General features: G+C 41.7%; 1 protein-coding gene across 7 annotated transcripts in view; it reads left to right on the top strand.

The window, feature by feature from the left end:
- LOC110502298 (regulator of microtubule dynamics protein 2) overlaps positions 1–22183 on the top strand; it is a 58112-nt gene that overhangs the window by 13280 nt on the left and 22649 nt on the right. For all 7 annotated transcript variants that reach the window (XR_016490910.1, XR_016490909.1, XM_090216648.1 and 4 more), the window contains exons 3-5: positions 5943–6135; positions 6513–6615; positions 16054–16114. Coding sequence is in view for 5 of the 7 variants with exons in the window: in XM_090216648.1 (XP_090072774.1) it covers positions 5943–6135; positions 6513–6615; positions 16054–16114 (357 nt within the window). In the remaining 2 variants the exon portion in view is untranslated. The remainder of the gene's footprint in view (positions 1–5942; positions 6136–6512; positions 6616–16053; positions 16115–22183) is intronic.

Here is a 22183-nt window from a genome sequence, read left to right as displayed (position 1 = left end):
ACCATTACGTCACAGTAATTAGGCTTCTCCAAGCTGTAATGGTCATTAGTAACCTACCAAACTTGCTAGCAGCCTTGTACTCAGCACTCTATTGTCCCTCTAATCACTCTGACATCAATGCAAACTTTATTAAAAACCTAATCAAACACTTAAATGTTTTATAGGCAATGCAATTGTGTGAGAGAACCAAGTTATGGACTCTTATGACTGGAAAGAGCTTCTGGAGAACAGATTTACTTGCCTCGAACTGGACCAATATTTTTTCTTTAAGAGGTTAATGAGTCCGACGTGAAAGATGTACTGCTTCCCGGAGAACAGGTCCAAATCCCTGTCATTCGCGTGAAGAAAATACTGAGGTTGGAGTGCCTTGTGAGGAGTCGTAGGCAAGTGAGTGAATCACCACCACCATCACTTCTATCTGCCAACATGTAATCACTGGAAAACAAACTGAATGATCTACGGTTGAGACTATCCTACCAACGAGACAAATAACTGTAATATCTTTTGTTTCACGGAGTCATGGCTGAATGACGAAATGGGTAGTATAGAGCTGGCTGAGTTTTCCGTGCATCGACAGGACAGAGCAGCTACGTCTGGTAAGGCGAGTGGTGGGGGTGTGTCTATTTTGTCAAAAACACCTGGTGCGCGATGTCTAATATTAAAGAAGTCTCAAAGTATTGCTCGCCTGTGGTAGAGTACCTCATGATGAGATGTAGACCACACTATCAACCAAGAGTTTTCAGCTATGTTATTTGTAGCCGTCTATTTACCACCACAAACCGATTCTGGCACTAAGACCGCACTCAGAGCTGTATAAGGCCATAAGCAAACAAGAAAACGCTCCAGAAGCAGCGCTCCTAGTGGCCGGAGACTTTAATGCAGGCCAACTTAAATAATTTTTACCTCATTTCTACCAGCATGTCACGTGCAACCAGAGGGAAAAAAACTCTAGACCACCTTTACTCCACACACAGAGATGCATACATAGCTCGCCCTCCCCATTTGGCAAGTCTGACTAGAATTCTATAATCCTGATTCTGCTTACAAGCAAAAACTAAAGCAGGAAGTACCAGTGACTTGCTCAATGCGGAAGTGGTCAGATGACGTGGATGCTACGCTACAGGATGTGTTGCTAACACAGATTGGAATGTGTTCTGGGATTCATCCAATGGTATTGAGTAGTATACCACCTCAGTCATCGGCTTCATCAATAAGTGCATCTGCACCGAGCTAAAGGCTAGAGCTGCCGCTTTCAAGGAGCGAGACACTAATCCGGACGCTTTTAAGAAATCCCGCTATGTCCTCAGACGAACCATCAAACAGGCCAGTGGTGTAAAAATACTTTAAAGTACTTGATACTTAAATATATTTTAAACCAAATACTTTTACTCAAGTAGAATTTTACTGGGTGACTTTTACTTGTCATTTTCTATTGAGGCATCTTTACTTTTACTCAATTATGACAGTGGGTACTTTTTCCACCACTGAAAAAAAAAGTGTCAATACAGGCCTAAGATTGAAGCCTACTACACCGGCTCTGACACTCGTTGGATGTGGTAGGGCTTGCAAAAAATTACGGACTACAAAGGAAACCCAGCCACGAGCTTCCCAGTGACGCGAGCCTACACTGAAGCATGCATGAGAGCACCAGCTGTTCCGGATGACTCTGTCATCATGCTTTCCTTACCCGATGTGAGCAAGACCTTTTTTTAAAAGGTCAGTGTTCACTTGGCCGCGGAGCCAGACGGATTACCAGGACGTGTAAGAGCATGCGCGGACCAACTGGCAAGTGTATTCACTGACATTTTCAACCTCTCCCTGACCAAGTCTTTAAAACCTACATGTTTCAAGCAGACCACCAGCATTATGACCACACAAAGGGAGTGCTGCCGGGAAATTCAAGGCATTATCCAGTGCTTGTAAAATTGTGAATGAGAGACTGATGTGTGCAGCCTGAGCAAAAAAACAAAGCAGAGCTCTGCTTTGCATGCCTTTTCATGCAACTTTTTTTTCAAATCGTTAGTTGCATCATGCAGCCTTAGAATGTATTAAAAGTTAAAACATGAAGCCCAATGTTTGTATTACAACTAAAGTTGCATAAATAACTCTAAATTAAGCGTAATAAGGGACACTTTTTCTTTTAAGCGCTCAACACAGAATAGCCGCATGTATGTGCACTCCATCATCCTTTTGAGAAAAAATCCTCTCTATTCAGCTATGTTCAGTTGTATTCATCATACTATAAAACAATACCACAGAATTCTAAGCAAATCTTGGCTGCTAAGTGAACTAGTGTAGCCAACAGCCTTATAGCATAGCCAAATCAGGGCTTAACATAATGACAACTCTGAGTATGCTATTCTGTTCTTCTGAAATAGATGATATGAAGTAAATGTAGTCTTTCTATAGACCAGTCTAAAATAATGGATTTATTGTGATGTTGTAGGCTATATTACATGGATTTGAGTTTTTAAAATGTAGATTGTTCCAAAGGTCTGCATCAGTGGCTTGTAGGCTATGCGTAGAAGCCAGGAGATGCTAAATGTGTTTTGTTAATTAACGGTCAATTACCGTGAGGCCGGCAGTTATTTGCTTGACAATCACCGGCTGACAATTTCATGACCTCCACAGCCCTACATCCTGGGCTTTTTTTCTGTCTCGACTCTAGTGATTCAATGGCCGTGGAATGGTGTGACAGGAATGCATTCAGTGCTCAGCATTGCTGCCTCTCACCATCTTTCATTGAGTAAACAAGCGCGAGAGGGAAAGAGAGGACTGCATGAACGAAAGAAAAAAGGAATGACTGGACAAGTGAATGAATCGGTAAGGCATGATGGAGAGCATGCAACTGGGGAGGTCTCCGCTAGGGATCTGGATAAATACTGTGAATCACTCAATGTACAAGTACATTGTGTGCAAGCGCAAAAAATAAATACACCACAATTTGGAGAATGGTCATCGCAGCTCAAACAAGCAAGTCCATTCATAATTTTAAGTCCTGTTGTATTGGCCGATTTAACTGAAAAAAAATAATATATATTTGAAATAATATAAAATAAAAAATGAGTTCAGCACTAGCCTACAGGTTTGGAGCTTACTCCGAGGTCACTGTGCAGAGAGGGGTTTAGGAACCTGGGTTTGTTTCAGCAGTAGGGAGGGGAGGGGTGAGTTTGGAGCAGGGGTTGGTGTGTGTGACAGTGTGTGGCACGGAGGGAGAAAGACTAGCCAAACTGACTCGCTCTAGTTAGAACTTATGGCAGCAACCCGTTTTTCTATCATTCCATCTGGTAGCCTGTCCTCACTGCATCATCGTTGTAGCGAAAGAAGCTAGCCAGCTAAGTTAGCCTCAATTAGCCTTGCTACTTTAGCTAGCTGGCTATTTTGCTGTGCTCCCCAACAACTCCATTCATATGAAACAACAGCCTAACGGTTGGTTGATCATTGTAGCCAACTCCTCGTTTAGCCTTAATTCTTTAATTTTAATTCCTTTTTGCTTTGATAAGAAATCCCCCACTTCATTGCTACACATGGAGCCTCTGGCTGTAGCCACTTTGATTGGCCGACAGCAACAATAAGCACCATGTCTTTTTCCCCCTTTTTTTTTATGGGGCACACTCATAAAAACAGTCATGTTTTGAATGTAATGGTCTATCGTTGTAGGCTAAATAGCAATGTCACATAGATACTTTTATTTCAATTTATACCAAGCCTTTTCATTGTCAAAATAGGCCTATATTTTTTTTTTGTGAAAATAGAATTCCAACATTGGCTTGCCAGGTTCTTACGTCATTGAATTTTGCTGCCTGCCCTGCAGAGAAGCAGTGTTGCAGTTTTCCTGCAAACACATACTTTTGTCTCAAAGGCACTGATTTAAGTAATCAGCTATTCGGGCCTGAGGTGAGGTATGTGGGGTGAGAGGGATCTAAGATGGGGCCTCCAGTTGTGGGCCCAATATGCACCTGTCAGTAGCCCACTCCAACACACCTCCCCCAGAACCATCGCTCCCAGACACAAACTTTCCCAGAACCACAGATGACGCACACGCAGCTGTTGCCGGACCTTTAATGGAGGCCTTTCATGTTTGAACTTTTTCACTTTCAGTCCTCCATGTCTTTTTATTTCTACCTGACTGTCAGCTTTTTCCCTTCCCCTACTCAAGTGTTAGCTGTGGGTGTAAGTACATCCTTAGCTACAGTAATGGAAAGGGGACCTTTTTCGAAGGCCTAATGCGGGCACATTGTATGCCTCACAATGACCGAGACAAGTGTCCGACACTGAGTGCCATGACAGAGACCAGTCTCCCTGTGTTTGGCACGGGAAACCCTTCAAGTGTCTGTCAGACTTTTTAACTGCTAGTGACAAAATTAAGTGACCCACTTGTGTAAACAAGCATGTCGCTGTTTGCGTGTAAATATGCAGTGAATGTTAATCCGTTATTGGAAGTGTCTTGGAAGCTCCCTTTCTGGAGATACTTTCACCCTTCACTTTACGTTTTATTTCACCTTTATTTAGGGGCGGCAGGTAGCCTTGTGGTTAGAGCGTTGGGCCAGTAACCGAAAGGTTGCTAGATCGAATCCCTGAGCTGTCTTTCTGCCCCTGAACGCAGTTAACCCACTGTTCCTAGGCTGTCATTGTAAATAAGAATTTGTTCTTAACTGACTTGCCTAGAACAAATTATTATTTACAATGCTGGTCTACATTTTTAGGAATGCTCCACTAACAGTAAATTAGAGAATGATCTCCAGCTCAGGACTCCCAGCTATGCATTTGGTTTGCTAACGTACTAGCTTGCAAGATTGAGCTTCTCGGTTACAATAACCAATCCCCTCCTGGATCAAGATCCCTACTGCCTAAATTGGTTTTGTGCGTAATTACATTGTGTGCACTGCCGTACAGGAACGGTATGAAAATCTTCAACCATAGTTTGAACCACCTTCATTCAGTTCATCTTCCTCACACCTATGTTTACTATGAAAACACATTCCAAGGGAACTGAGAATATACACTGATTGTACAAAACATTAGGAACAGTGCTCTTTCCATGAGACTATCCAGGTGAAAGCTATGATCCCTTATTGATGTCACTTGTTACATCCACTTCGATCAGTGTAGATGAAGGGGAGGAGACAGGTTAAATAAGGATTTTTTTAAACCTTGAGACAACCAACTGTGTTCCATTCTGAGGCCATTCTGAGGATGAATGGGCAGAACAAAAGATGGAAGTGCCTTTGAACAGAGTATGGTAGTAAGTGCCACACACACCTGGTTTGGGTGTGTCAAGAACTGAAACGCTGCTGGGTTTTTCACACGTTTCCCATGTGTCTCAAGAATGGTATACATTTAACGTAGAACTATAACTAAACAAAATACTACCCTGTCACTATGAATGTATGAATCTTATTATAATCAAAACACGGAATATAATGTGTGTAGTTTTAGTCAAGAATTAGAACAAAGACTTTCTGTTCCTTGTTAGAAACGAATGGAGCTATTGTCAGACGGCTGGAATACTGTGTTTCTTACAGGACATTCTGTCCCCACTCAGGGAGGGGAGAGACCTTGGGCTTGTAGTAGATCGTTTAACAGGTGTTAGACAATGTGAGAAGGCTTGAACCATATTGCCATTGTATCTGAGAGGAGGGACATTTATGACAATGTGAGGTATATAAACCAATGTACATGGTGTTATGAGCAGAGCTCTCGAGAATAAACACTATTGGGTAATGTTGATGACTGGTCTCTGTATTTTATGTAAATGAGAACCATTCAAATTCTTATAAATGGACAGAGTGTTTTAATGGAATTGGTTAATGAACACGTAGGAACAAAATTCCTCTAACAATTACCTGATAAATTGAGGCTGTTTTGAGTGCAAAGGGGGGTGCAACTCAATATTAGGAAGGTGTAGGCTGTGGTGCTAATGAATGCTTTTTATGTTTCAGGTACATAACAGCTTTAACCGACTCTGAGGAAGAAGAGCAGATTGAGGCTGAGGGTCAGAATCCGTATGAAGTGACTGTGATCGAGCCTCTGAAGGAGTTCTCAGCCCTTCTGGAGAGGGTGGACGCTCTACACGAAGGCAGCGATGGAGACAAGAGGGAGTGCCTCCGCACCATGCTGGATAAGCGGGAGCAGGTGGGCCACATCAACCAACTTTCCAAGTCTTGAGTTTGGATGTCCTAGGGCTAGTAGATATCTGTATTTCTTAAAAATCACAGCAGTAGCAGACATGGGTTCACATAGTATTTGCTTTCTTTCAAAAAATGTCCCATGCGCTTGATTGAGCTTTGCTTGGGTTTGCTTGGTGCAATGCAACAAATTGAATAGTTCCAAAAGAGCAAATCTTGTTCATCTGGCACTGTAGACAGGCCTAATCCAAAGGTGCTTACAGTATTTGAAAGAAAGCAAATACTATTTGAATCCAGGGTGGCGCAGAAGAGCGCCTAGGTGAAGCCTGCCTCCAAATAAATGTCAAAAATATGAAGTTTGACACGAACACCTCTTTTCTTCAGTTTGGACAGAACACTACGTTCTTATGGCGACTAGTTCGGGCCTACGTGGATGTTCATGACATCACTACCAACCTAGAGCAAAAGAAGACCCAAGCAGAAACTGGTAATAAACCACATACTGATCCTTAGCATTCACACCATTTACCAAAGATTAGGATTATACAATTCCAGAAGCTTTTCAGAAATGCCCAGGTTTTTATTTCCCAAAAATCCGAAGGTTTTCAGAAATCTCCCAATTCCGAGGTTAGTGTCCAGAAATGTGCATCCAAAACAGAGCTCCTAGCAGCTCCTGGTATTGGAGCCATGTAAGGTCATTTTTACAGCTGGTTCTGCAGGCCACCCACTTGTTGGCATTGTCCACTTCTCGGAGTGGCCTGAAAGTAGTCCTGAACTGAATGACACCTGGAAAACTAACCCAGTTGACATGAACCTCTAGTAACCATACTATGACCTCAGTCAGCCAGTTTGAGATCTGGCCACAGAGCCAATTGAAAGGGTCTGAGTTTTGGCTATGTTTTTGAGCACATGTCTTCTGTCATCCGAAGGCTTATAATGAAGTACTCACAACTACATGTGCATCACCAATAATGCACGATGAACAATTGACAGGGTCTATTCCTCCATATTAAATTATCTTAAGGAATAGGACAGTTGTGTGTGTGGGGGGGGGGGCTTATTTCCCCCCCCCCCATGCAATCCATCCAGCATGTTCTCATTCTTAGTTTGGCCAAAACAACACTACAAATAACCGTGATCTTTTCACGCTTTTCAGATGTGCAGAATAGTATGACGTAATGCTGTTGTCAAAACAGAAACCTCTCTAACATAGCTTCTATAAAAGGCAATAAAAAAGTATGTATTCTCTTTAAACACACAACCATAATGTTTGTACTATACAGCTGTGATATCATGCACCACTTCCAAGTGAACAGAGGTGTTCCCTCCCCCCAAAAAATGTTTAATGCGTTATGTTTGCATGCTTTTCTTTTTTCCCTGCCTTTGCCAAATACTCCATCCCTGCATTGCTTGTCAGCAAAGTTACACATCTCAGCGCTCTTTGCATGTCTTGTGTTACACTAACTAGTCTCTCATTGCCGTACCACCAAAATCATATTGTCATGCCTCCCTCTGAGATTTGTTGTATTGCAAAAATGGTTTGAATAGTCCACTGGCTCCCAGCAGCAAGATTTTAATTGGATGTTACATTTCAAGAACCCTCCCCCACATGCCCGTAGAAGAGGTGCTGTGCGTTATGTGCGTCACTATTTTCCGTAGGACACCGTTTGTAGATTTGTTACATGTGCTAGTTTTCAAGTTATCAAGTGTGGCTAACTGTCTGCGATTTTATATTTATTGAAAGTGGATTACGCTGTTTAAAGTCAAACGTCACAACACGTTCTAAACTGCTCTGGTGACACACACTTTTTGCCTCGTCTCCATTAATCCACATGGCTGCGCTTTGCTGCCACCGAAAAAATCCTGCCCATTTTTTACATTTTTTGTAAGGACCCAAAAAACAGGCGGTGGGAGGACTTATTCAAGTAAGTAAATACATTTGGAAAAGTAGGGTAACTCAACTGAGCTGCTAGCTAGAAAACTTTACACACTGTTTAGCTAAGTTAAATTAAATGTCAGCAGCTAGCTAATGTTCTATTACCTAGCTATCTTGACATACTCATTGTTTTAAATTTACAGTCTCCAAATGCATTTGTAGATAACATCCATGGAAGAGGGTGAAATTGTAGCTCCGTGAAGGGAGAGCTTAGGCAACTGGATAGGGCAGGTAACTTTGTGGGAGGACATTATGAAAAGTTTACAGATTCAGTTACTGTACTAGAGTAAAACTTTTAGGACAGAGATACTGTAATACCAACTTAATATTCAGTGATGTATAATGAAGCCTGTTTTCTTTTTTATGTTTTCTGTCCTCAAATATGGAGCACTGTGAAAGCCTGTGTTTGCAGATGAAGCGAGAAATCCCAATGAATGTCCCAAGAGAGTAATGGCGCATATCCATACAGTGTTTTACTCAAAAGGCTCAGACTTTTCGGTTTCCATCTACACTTGCCGGCACCCGTGTCTCACTGGGCCATGGCTCCGGCAGACCTACTCTCACTTGGGGCCAAAGCAGGGCCACTGGTACTTTTCATCTTGCATTTCCATAACAATGGCTAACTGTGAACCTGAACACCTCACAAAGCAACTGTGTATACCAGCAGTATTTTTGTATAGAACATTTGCTAACATGGGTAGTATGTGTAGGCCGACCTAAATTAGCACATGCTGTATACAAAAATACAGTTAAAACATCACACAAGCAATGTATAAACCGATTTTATAATTGGAGAAGTCCAACCCTTGTTGGAGGTCTGCTGGGTGTGCAGGGTTCTGTTTCAGCCCATCAGTAATGAGTTAATAATCAAGTGTGCTATTGTTGGGCTGGAACAGAAGTCTGCTCACCAAGTGGATCAGTGGAGCAAGGTTGGCCACCGCTGGTATGGAGTTATTTTGTTAACCCTAAATGATGCTTTAGTTATAATTGCCTACTTATTACTACTCAAGTATCTATTGTTTAGACTAAGATGTCTAATCCTTACATACATACGAGATAGCTTATTTGTACATTTTGTAGTGAAATGTTTAAACTTGTTTTGTTAGATTAACATTGACATTTTTAATAATAGTTGAACTATCACAATCCTGCAATAAAGAGGGGAAGTGGTTCTGTCTTTGTTTCTGTGTTGTATTCTCAAATTAAAATGTCCTTTTTGTCTAGTTGTAAGATCTAGTTGATGTTATTCTTTAACACAGACCCCAAAGCAAATCAGGAGGAGGAAAGAGGTTTATTCAAAGAGGATAAATCATAGATGTTATGGTAGATGGATGTTTCTCCCCTGTCCTCAGGGATTCTCTCCTATGATTCTCGCCAGTGAACAAAGGGACAGGATGTAGTTTATAACCCAGCCCTAGCCTGTGGTTGACCAATTAGAATGCCTTCCAATAAAACTGGGCCAATGGCCAGTATCCTATTTCAGGTTGAATATTTCTCTTCTAAATATTATCTCCAATATGTTTAATTTAATTGTCATTGTCTGTGTATCAGCTGTCTCAATGAATTTGGCAGCTTATCATATGGCATAAACACTGAGTGTACAAACTTAGGAACAGTTTGCCTTCATTGTATTACAGAAACTTTATTGACCTGAAATTAGTATTGAATGTAGGTAAAACTAAGTATGTTCTCTAGAGTCCATAAAAATAACTGATGATTTAAGCATATGAACAGTGCGTTCGGAAAGTATTCAGACTCCTTCACTTTTTCCACATTTTGGTACGTTACAGCCTTATTCTAAAATGGATTTTTAAAAATCCTCAATCTACACACAATACCCCACAATGACAAAGCAAAAACAGGATTTTAGACTTTTTTGCAAATGTATTAAAAAAATAAACTGAAATCACATTTACATAAGTGTTCAGACCCTGTACTCAGTACTTTGTTGACGCACAGTTGGCAGAGATTACAGCCTCGAATCTTGTGTATGACGCTTGACACGCCTGTATTTGGGGAGTTTCTCCCCTTTCTTCTCTGCAGATCCCCTTAAACTCTGTCAGGTTGGATGGGGAGTGTCAATGCACAGCTATTTTCAGGTCTCTCCAGAGATGTTAGATAGTGGTTCAAGTTCGGGCTCTGGCTGGGCCACTCAGGGACATTGAGACTTGTCCCGAAGCCCCTCCTGCGTTATCTTGGCTGTGTGCTTAGGGTTGTTGTCCTGTTGGAAGGTAAACCTTCACCCCAGTCTGAGGTCCTGACCGCTCTGGAGCAGGTTTTCATCAAGGATCTCTCTATACTTTGCGCCGTTCTACTTTCCTTCAATCCTGACTAGTCTCCCAGTCCCTGCCTCTGAAAAACATCTCCACAGCATGATGCTGCCACCACCATGCTTCACCATAGGGATGGTATTGGTCAGGTGATGAGCGGTGTCTGGTTTCCTCAACACGTGATGCTTGGCATTCAGGTTAAAGAGTTCAATTTTGGTTTCAAAATTTTCTCATGTTCTGAGAGTCCTTTAGGTGCCTTTTGGCAAACTCCAAGCAGGCTGTCATGTGCCTTTTACTGAGAAGTGGCTTCTGTCTGGCCACTCTACCATAAAGGCATGATTGACGGAGTGCTGCAGAGATCGTTGTCCTTCTGGAAGGTTCTCCCATTTCCACAGAGAAACTCTGGTGCTTTGTCAGTGACCATTGGTTCTTGGTCACCTCCCTGAACAAGGCAATTCTTCCCCGATTACTCAGTTTGGCTGGGTGGCCAGTGCTAGGATGAGTCTTGATGGTTCCAACCTTCTACCATTTAAGAATGATGGAGGCCATTGTGTTCTTGGTAACCTTCAATGCTGCAGACATTTTTTTTGGTACCCTTCCTCAGATCTTTGCCTCAACACAATCCTGTCTCGGAGCTCTACGAACAATTCCTTCGACCTCATGGCTTCGTTTTTGCTCCGACATGAACTGTCAACTGTGGGACCTTATATAGACAGGTGTGTGCCTTTCCAAATCATGTCATATCAATTGAATTTACCATCTCAATGATGATGATCAATGGAAACAGGATGCACCTGAGCTCAATTCCGAGTCTCATAGCAAAGGGTCTGAACACTTATGTAAAGTTAAAAAACAAGGTATTTTTTAGTTGTAATAGATTTGCAAAAATTTCTAAACTTGTTTTCGCTTTGTCATTATGAGGTATTGTGTGTAGATTGATGAGGAAATGTTTTATTTAATCTATTTTTGAATAAGGCTGTAACGTAACAAAATGTGGAAGAGGCTTACAAATATCTGGGCATCTGAATAGATGAAAAGCTGTCTTTTTAAAAAGTTTATTGTACTTCTATAGAAATAGGTCCTGCCTCTCGCTAAATAGTAGAAAGCCGATTATTCAGTCAACGTTCCTAGACTATGGCGACATCATCTATATACAGTTGAAGTCGGAAGTTTACGTACACTTAGGTCAGAGTCATTTAACCACTCCACAACTTTGTTTAAAAAAAAAACTATAGTTTTAGCAAGTTGGTCTACTTTGTGCATGACAAGTAATTTTTCCAACAATTGTTTACAGGCAGATTATTTCACTTATAATTCACTGTATCACAATTCCAGTGGGTCAGAAGTTTACATACACGAAGTTGACTGTGCCTTTTAAACAGCTTGGATTTTTTCTATTTTTTTTTAATCATGTCATGGCTTTAGAAGCTTCTGATAGGCTAATTGACATAATTTGAGTCAATTGGAGGTGTACCTGTGGATGTATTTCAAGGCCTACCTTCAAACTCAGTGCCTCTTTGCTTGACATCATGGGAAATTCAAAAGAAATCAGCCAAGACCTTCAGAAAGACAATTGTAGACCACAAGTCTGGTTCATCCTTGTGAGCAATTTCCAAACGTCTGAAGGTACCACGTACATCTGTCCAAACAATAGTACGCAAGTATAAACACCATGGGACCACGCAGCCGTCATACCGCTCAGGAAGGAGACACGTTCTGTCTCCTAGAGATGAACGTACTTTGGTGCGAAATGTGCAAATCAATCCCAGAACAACAGCAAAGGACCTTGTGAAGATGCTTGAGGAAACGGGTACAAAAGTATCTATATCCACAGTAAAATTAGTCCTATATCGACATAACCTGAAAGGCCGCTCAGCAAGGAAGAAGCCACTGCTCCAAAACCGCCATTAAAAAGCCAGAGTGTGGTTTGCAACTGCACATGGGGACAAAGATTGTATTTTTTTGAGAAATGTCGTCTGGGCTGATGAAACAAAAATACAACTGTTTGGCCATAATGACCATCGTTATGTTTGTAGGAAAAAGGGGTAAGCTTGCAAGCCGAGGAACACCATCCCAACTGTGAAGCACGGGAGTGGCAGCATTATGTTGTGGGGGTGCTTTGCTGCAGGAGGGACTGGTGCACTTCACAAAATAGATAATTTTATTTCCTCATAATACCATGTGAATATATTGAAGCAACATCTCAAGGAAGGGTACCACATGAGGGAGGAGGACCATGATGGACCCTCCACCTCCAAATCGATCCCGCTCCAGAGTACAGGCCTCGGTGTAACGCTCATTCCTTCGACGATAAACGCGAATCCGATCATCACCCCTGGTGAGTCAAAACCGCGACTCATCATTGAAGAGCACTTTTTGCCAGTCCTGTCTGGTCCAGCGACGTTAGGTTTGTGCCCATAGGCGATGTTGTTGCCGGTGATGTCTTGTGAGGACCTGCCTTTAGAACAGGCCAACAAGCCCTCAGTCCAGCCTCTCAGCCTATTGCGGACAGTCTGAGCACTGATGGAGGGATTGTGCGTTCCTGGTGTAACTCGGGTAGTTCTTGTTGCCATCCTGTACCTGTCCCGCAGGTGTGATGTTCAGATGTACCGATCCTGTGCAGGCGTTGTTGCATGTGGTCTGCCACTGCAAGGACGATCAGCTGTCCGTCCTGTCTCCCTGTAGCGCTGTCTTAGGTGTCTCACAGTTACAGACATTGCAATTATTGCCCTGGCCACATCTGCAGTCCTCATGCCCCCTTGCAGCATGCCTAAGGCACGTTCACGCAGATGAGCAGGGACCCTGGGCATCTTTCTTTTGGTGTTTTTCAAAGTCAGTAGAAAGGCCTCTTTAGTGTCCTAAGTTTTCATAACTGTGACCTTAATTGCCTATCGTCTGTTAAGCTGTTAGTGTCTTAACAATCGTTCCTCAGGTGCATGTTCATTAATTATTTACGGTTCATTGAACAAGCATGGGAAAGTGTTTAAACCCTTTGCAATCAAGATCTGTGAAGTTATTTGGATTTTTACGAATTATCTTTGAAAGACAGGGTCGTGAAAAAGGGACGTTTCTTTTTTTGATGAGTTTGGTAAAACTAATGTATCATACAAGGTTCTGACTTTTCTCAAAAAGAACTTCATTGTGGCTAGCTACTTCTTGTCCCTCATGGTAGCCTGCACAGCCAAATAATCACTCCAGCATTGTATACCATTTCTCCCCTCTTGCTGCAGCTTTGCTGCAAAAACATATTAGAACAGTTGCAGCACATTGGTTTTCTCACCAGCGCTTATTTAGGTAACATTTTTAGTCCGCGCGCACTGTTGCTGCTACGGCACTTGTCTGGTGAGCACCCTTGGAGCTCCGCCCAAGCAAAGCATGTGATTTGTTTGACGTGTTGCGAGGCGTCACTGGGTTTCCACCCCTCTAGCTGATTTCTGCCATTGAACTTCCCCTGGCTTCTAGTGATGGGAAGTTTGGCTCTTGTTAGTGACTTTTGGACTCGTTCAGTCAAAATAAATATTTTTACTAATTTCGTTATTTTAGTCCAGAGCACGCAGGACCCCCTACCAACGAACGATTAACTTAAAACTCAAAAGAGTCATTATTCTACAAGCCTCTTTTTCATGTTGTTCACCATGAGCAGAAAGGAAGAGGCGAAGTGAAAGGTTTGACTCTCGACAAAATCTGTCTAAAATATATCCAATGCCTTTCTATGGGCTTATTTTGGACCTAAGCTTGTTGCCTGCTTTGACGCTTTTGGGACAACGACTCCCATTTGTTAGGGCGGAGAGGGGCTTGGTGAAGCTGTCATTTCTGACTAAGACTTGTAAAAGTATGCTTTAAACAATGTAGATTTTGTTCATTGCTAGGCATACAAATCAGATTTATTTATTGATACATTTGAACCGAGGTCTAGTTATGGCCGCAACCGGACTACATTGTGAACGACTCTTGGTGGAATGCATTGCTTGACTGGTGTGAGGGTGATAAGCACATTCGCAAACTGCAGCAACCCAAGTGATTTGTGTTAGAGTTCGTTGAGCAAAGGCTGTGTGCATGTTTTGGTTCTACAAAGATTTCTCAATAACATACATTTGCATTTGTTCTTGCGCCATACAATCAATTATCAGTTCTTCTCTATGCTGCCTGCAGCATGATCTTTTTTCCTGTGCTCATACAGTGGATTCGGGAATTATATACACTTTTTTTTACCCGTTTTTCTCCCCAATTTCGTGGTATCCAATTGTTTTTTAGTAGCTACTATCTTGTCTCATCGCTACAACTCCCGTACGGGTTTGGGAGACGAAGGTTGAAAGTCATGCGTCCTCCGATACACAACCCAACCAAGCCGCACTGCTTCTTAACACAGCGCGCATCCAATCAGGAAGCCAACCCGGAAGCCACCAATGTGTCGGAGGAAACACTGTGCACCTGGCAACCTTGGTTAGCGCGCACTGCGCCCGGCCCGCCACGGGAGTCGCTGGTGCGCGATGAGACAAGGATATCCCTACCGGCCAAGCCCGCTAGGCCAATTGTGCGTCGCCCCACGGACCTCCCGGTCGCGGCCGGTTACGACAGAGCCTGGGTGCGAACCCAGAATCTCTGGTGGCACAGCTGGCGCTGCAGTACAGCGCCCTTAACCACTGTGCCACCCAGGAGGCCCCTATACAATTTTTTTAAATACACATTTTTACTACTCAATCTACACACACTACTCCATAATGACAAAGCAAAAACAGGTTTTTAGAAGCGTAAAGAATAAAATAAAAACAAGTATTCAGACCCTTTGCTATGAGACTAAAAATTGAGCTCAGGTACATCCTGTTTCCATTGATCGTCCTTATGATGTTTCTACAATTTGATTTGGAGTCCACCTGTGGTAAATTCAATTGATGGTTGTCCTTTCAGAATGTTCTCCCATCTCTGCAGCACTCCACAAATCAGGCCTTTATGGTAAAGTGACCAGATGGAAGCCTCTCCTCAGTAAAAGGCGCATGACGGCCTGCTTGGAGTTTGCCAAAAGGCACCTAAAGGACTCTGACTATGAGAAGCAAGATTCTCTGGTCTGATGAAACCTAGATTAAACTCTTTGTCCTAAGTGCCAAGCGTCACGTCTGGAGGAACCTGGCACCATCCCTACGGTAAAGCATGGTGGTGGCAGCATCATCCTGAGGAGATTCTTTTCAGCGGCATGGACTGGGAGACAAGTCGGGATCGAGGCAAAGATGAACGGAGCAAAGTACAGAGAGATACTTGATGAAAACATTATCCAGAGTGCTCAGGACCTCAGACTTTGGCAAAGGTTCACCTTCCAACAGGACAATAACCCTAAGCACACACCCAAGACAACACAGGAGTGGCTTCGGGACAAGTCTCGGAATGTCCTTGAGTGGCCCGGACTTGAACCCGATCGAACATCTCTAGAGAGACCTGAAAATAGCTGTGCAGCAATGCTCCCCTTCCAACCTGACCGCTTGAGAGGATCTACAGAAAAGAATGGGAGAAACTCCACAAATACAATTGTATCAATTTTAGAATAATGCTCTGACGTAACAAAATGTGTAAATAGTCTGAATACTTTCCCGAAGGCACTGTATATATGCCTAATACATTTGTATATACTGTATATGACGTGAACAAACGTGCTTCCGGTATTGTGTATACTGAGCTTGTGTTATCCTGCAGTAGCTTTGTTAATTTCCTCATTCTCTCCCCTCAGGGAAGAAAGTTGGAGAGGAAGCTGTAAAACTGAACCCTATGTGTGCCGAAAGTCATCAGTGGTGAGTCTTTTTCACTCTAGCCATACACTACACATACATCGTCTTAAACCTATGTTCCAATCCTAGATGGGAAACTCGATTAGTTTGTAACCCTAAAGTTATGTAACTTATGGCTTGGTAATATGTACATTTATCCACTCAGATCCCAAAAGAGTGAAATGTTGTTACCTCTCCTTGCATGTCCACTCCATTGATTGCATATATTTTAGCCTCATTGTTGTTAGCATAAGTACATTTGACTCAGCCGGTTAGTGAGTCACTCTTCCTCCAACACCCATCTATGAGCACATTGGCTGTGTAGTGTGCACTATGCACACACCCACATTTCCAGACATGTACAAGCACATTGAAATGAACTAGGTAAACAGAGGCTAGTGTTAAAACCTATTTGAGGTGTGTGTGTGTTTTAACTATACTTGTCGGGACCTTGAAGTCCCCAGAAGATTAGTAAACTGACATTTTGTTAGTCCCCACAAGGTCAAATGCTATTTCTAGGATGTTTAGGGTTAAGGTTAAAATTGTATTCAATATATGAATATTTATTTCAGTCTTTTACCATTCTAATTTTCGGAGTGGACACGTTGTTTGCAGAGCCACAACCTATGCTACACTTGTGAAAAACACGTTTTAGTTCCATTTACGAGTTTTGTCAATTTAGTCATTTGTTTGGAGTGCTCCTGTCAATGTTGAGTAAGGATGCCCACATAGAAGTAGGGCCTACATGCTACTAGGCCTGCATGCAAATGTAGGCATATAAATGTGCCCATTTGTGGATCTGATAGTATTTCTGATTGGCTTCACGCACCACCACTAATAAGCTGTGGAGCTTCTTTTTTCACCACAAACAGCAAGCAAACAAAGTCTGTTTTTACATCCACCGAAAATGACAATAGTTCCTCTATGTATTTGAAAAACCTTTCCAGCTCTCCTTTTCGATAACCACTTAGTGTGAAGGGGAAAAATGTCATGCTCTTATCCAGTGGAAACATCAAAAAATGATTACTTCTTATCCCTTGCTCAAATAGCCTACAGCTGTGTCTGTCCCGGAGCTCACTGGTGCTGGAAACTCTGAGCGGCAGAATATTTTATACAATGTTGCAAGTTTGCTAGCACAGCTTTGGGCCAGACCAAAGTTAATAGTTGATACAATGTTTCAAGTTGCAGACAGGCCATGCATAGCCATAGGGCGCCACACAATTGGCCCAGCGTCGTCCGCGTTTAGCTGGGGTAGGCCGTCATTGTAGGTAAGAATTTGTTCTTAACTGACTTGCCTAGTTAAATAAAATAATTTAACAAAAAAAAATGATTTCTAGAATGATTTCTAGGATATTATTTTATTTATGTTTTATTCTACCTGCAGGCTGCAATTGTTTTATTTGTTGGCTCTATGGGCTATTATTACATAGTTGGAAATGGCAATAGAAGTTACTTTTTAGGTTTGTCATTTTCGTAAAGGCATGTGGGAGACTCGCCAAACTTATGAAAGAAGGTACTCTGGTCAAATGAAACTAAAATGTAGCTTTTTGGCCATCAAGGAAAATGCTATGTCTGGCACAAACCCAACACCTCTCATTACCCCAAGAAAGCCATCCCCACAGTGAAGCATGGTGGTGGCAGCATCATGCTGTGTGGATGTTTTTCGTCGGCAGGGACTGGTCAGAATTTAAGGATTGATGAATGGTGCTAAATACAGGGAAATTCTTGAGGGAAAACTGTTTGTCTTCCAGAGATTTAAGACTAGGACGGAGGTTCACCTTCCAGCAGGACAATGACCCTAAGCATACTGCTAAAGCAACACTTGAGTGGTTTAAGGAGAAACATTTAAATGTCTTGGAATGGCCTAGTCAAAGCCCAGACCTCAATCCAATTGAGAATCTGTGGGGTGACTTAAAGATTGCTGTACACCAGCGGAACACATCCAACTTGAAGTAGCTGGAGCAGTTTTGCCTTGAAGAATGGGCAAAAACCCCAGTGGCTAGATGTGCCAAGCTTATAGAGACACACCCCAAGAGACTTGCAGTTGTAATTGCGGCAAAAAGTGCATCTACAAAGTATTGACTTTGGGGGGGGTGAGTAGTTATGCACACTCAAGTTGAGTTTTTTTGGTCTTATTTCTTATTTGTTTCACAATAAAAAAATATATATTTTGCATCGTCAAAGTGGTGGGCATGTTGTGTAAATCAAATGATACAACCCCCCCCCCCCCCCCCCCCCAAATCAGTCATGGATGAATTTATATCCAATGAATATCTTTAGTTAGTACAAGGCCTGAAACTTGCAATAGGACTTGCCCATGATAGAGGTTCAGAAGCCTCTGGTTTTGGGTGAGTGACAGAGTAGCCCTGCAGCTGTCCCTAGAACAGTGACTCATGCCTTCTTGGGCTGCAGTGTGTGGTTGGAATGTTGTCCTTACAAGCATCTAGTTTTAGAGTGCCTTGCAATCCCTGCCAGGTAAAATAGGACAAGGCCAATCATCACTCTACTGATTCAAAAGGAACCACTCAGGAAAATTCTCAGGTACTACATATTGATTTGATTTAAGATTGTGTGTGTCCTCGTTATGCTGCCAAAGCACACAAGGCCATGGCAGGAGATTGTCTGTGTGAACTAATCTTGATGATAACCAACAGTGACTTCAGAAAGTATTCACACCCCTTGACTTTTTCCACATCTTGTTGTTACAGCCTGAATTACACTTTGGATGGTGTAGCAATAACCCAGTCACTACAAAAATACAGGCTTCCATCCTAACTCAGTTGCCGCAGAGGAAGGAAACCACTTAGAGATTTCACCATGAGGCCAATGGTGACTTTAAAACAGTTATTTGAATGGCTGTGCTAGGAGAGAACTGAGGATGGATCAACATTGTAGTTACTCCACAACACAAACCTAAATGACAGAGTGAAATGAAGAAAGCCTGTACAGAATACAAATATTCAAAACATGCATCCTGTTTGCAATAAGGCACAATAGTAAAACTGCAAAACGTGGCAAAGAAATTAACTTCATGTCCTGAATACAAAGTGTTATGTTTGGGGCAAACATCACTGAGTACCACTCTTAATATTTTCAATCATGGTGGCTTCATCATGTTATTAGTATGCTTGTCATCGGCAAGAACTAGGGATTTTGGGGGGGATAAAAATACATGGAATAGAGCTAAGCAAAGGGCAAAATCCTAGAAAGAAACCTGCTTCAGTCTGCTTTCCAACAAACACTTGGAGACACCTTTCAGCAGGACAATTACCTAAAACACAAGGCCAAATATACACTAGAGTTGTTAACCAAGATGACATTGAATGTTTCTGAGTGGCCTAGTTCCAGTTTTGACTTAAATCGAAACTTGAAAATGGCTGTTTAGCAATAATCAACAACCAACTTGACAGGGCTTGAATAATTTAAAGAATAATGTGCAAATATTGTACAATCCAGGTGTGCAAAGCTAATAGACTTATCCAGAAAGACTTACAGCTATAATCGCTGCCAAAGGTGATTCTAACATGTATTGACTCAGGAGTGTGAATACTTATGTAGATGAGATATTTCTGTATTTCAAAACATGTCTTAGAACATGTTTTCACTTTGTCATTATGGGGTATTGTGTGTCGATGGGTGAGACAAAAAATATAGTTAATCAATTTTGAATTCTGGCTGTGACACAAAATGTGAAGGCATACAGTGAGCTCAAAGTATTGGGACAGTGACACATTTGTTGTTTTGGCTCTGTACTCCAGTACTTTTTTATACAACAGTTTAAGTGCAGACTGCCAGCTTTCATTTTTGGGTATTTACATCCATATCGGTTGAACCGTGTAGAAATTGCAGCACGTTTTGTACATAGTCCAAAATTATTGGGACAAATTCACTTGTGTATTAAAGTAATCAAAAGTGTAGTATTTGGTCCCATATTCGTAGCACGAAGTGACGATATCAAGCTTGTGACTCTACATATTTGTTGGATGCATTTGTTGTTTTTGGGGGTTATTTCCAATTTGTTTTGTGCCCAATAGAAATTCATGTTAAATAATGTATTGTGTCCTTTTGGAGTCACTTTCATTGTAAGTAAAAAATATGTTTTTAAACACTTCTACATTAATGTGGATGCTACCATGATTACGGATAATCCTGAATGACCTTCCTAGTAAAACTGACTATCCTACCGATCCTCGACTTTGGCGATGTCATCTACAAAATAGCTTCCAATACTCTACTCAGCAAACTGGATGCAGTCTATCACAGTGCCATCCGTTTTGTTACCAAATCACCTTATACCAACCACCACTGCGACCTGTATGCTCTAGTCGGCTGGCCCTCGCTACCTATTCGTTGCCAGACCCACTGGCTCCAGGTCACCTATAAGTCTATGCTAGGTAAAGCTCCGCCTTATCTCAGTTCACTGGTCACGATAACAACACCCACCCGTAGCACACGTTCCAGCAGGTATATCTCACTGATCATCCCCAAAGCCATCACCTCATTTGGCCACCTTTCCTTCCAGTTCTCTGCTGCCAGTGACTGGAACGAATTGCAAAAATCGCTGAAGTTGGAGACTTTTATTTCCCTCACCAACTTTAAACATCAACTATCTGAGCAGCTATCCGATTGCTGCAGCTGTACATAGTCCATCTGTAAATAGCCCACCCAATCTACCTACCTCATCCCCATACTGTTTTTATTTTATTTACTTTTCTGCTCTTTTGCACACCAGTATCTCTACTTGCACATCATCTGCTCATTTATCACTTCAGTGTTAATCTGCTAAATTGTAATTATTTGCTCCTATGGCCTATTTATTGCCTACCTCCTCATGCCTTTTGCACACACTGTATATAGACTTTCTTTTTTGTACTGTGTCATTGACTTGTTTATTGTGTTATTGGCTTGTTTATTGTTTACTCCATGTGTAACTCTGTGTTGTTGTCTGTGTCACACTGCTTTGCTTTATCTTGGCCAGGTCGCAGTTGCAAATGAGAACTTGTTCTCAACTGGCCTACCTGGTTAAATAAAGGTGAAATAAAAAATGAATTGTGAATAATGATGAGTGAGAAAGATAGACGCACTAATATCATAACCCCCAAAAATGCTAACCTCCTCTCTTATTGTAATGGTGAGAGGTTAACATGTCTTCGAGGTATGATATGTGTGCGTCTGAATCAACTCAAACATTAAGAAGAATTGTGTATTAAATAACTGGGAAATATTTTTGCTAACCTATTTTCAGGCAACAATATACCATCTGTGTTTGATGATGAAATGACCCAACTTAAAGAATGGGTTAAATTGGGAAGAATAGGGCTCGATACACCTCAACTCATTCCTGAATGCTGTTGATAAAGCAAAAAACACAAAAGCAACAGGAATGGAGGAGCTGTTTTGAAAATGGTATCGTCCCTTCAACTTGGTACATGTCTATCATTTAACCAATCCCAAAGTCATCAAAGAATGATCCACAGGTTCCATTAAATTACAGAGGTGTCAGCCTTTTAGCAGTCTACACGTTATTCTCTTGTATCTTAAACAACAGGTTGACTCAGTATTTAGAAATGTCAGGTTTACTTGAAGATGAGCAGAACAGGTTTCGTAAAAACAGGGCTTGTATAGATCACATTTACATTGTATCCACTGTGATTAGAGCCAGACAACAATAATGTAAACCTACATGGCTTGGTTTTTGCTCCGACATACACTGTCAGCTGTGGGACCTTATATAGACAGGTGTGTGCCTTTCCAAATCATGTCCAATCAATTTAATTTACGACAGGTGGACTCTAATCAAGTTGTAGAAACATCTCAAGGATGAGCAATGGAAACAGGATGCACCTGAGCTCAATTTCGAGTCTCATAGCAAAGGCTCTGAATATTTATATTAATAAGGTATGTGTTTTTTTTTGTGTTAAAACAGTATTTGTGTTCTAAAAACAGTATTTTGCTTTGTCATTATAGGGTATTGTGTGTAGATTGAGAAATTGTTTAAAATGTAATCCATTTATAATAAGTCTTTAACTTAACAAAATGTGGAAAAGGGAAGGGGCCTGAATACTTTCTGAATGAACTGTGTATAAATTAAAG

This window comes from Oncorhynchus mykiss, chromosome 23 (genome assembly GCF_057628025.1).
Source record: "Oncorhynchus mykiss isolate SJ-2025 chromosome 23, ASM5762802v1, whole genome shotgun sequence".
Taxonomy (NCBI): domain Eukaryota; kingdom Metazoa; phylum Chordata; class Actinopteri; order Salmoniformes; family Salmonidae; genus Oncorhynchus; species Oncorhynchus mykiss.
Note: the sequence above shows the minus strand (reverse complement) of the source record. Positions and strands in the feature narration are given on the sequence as shown.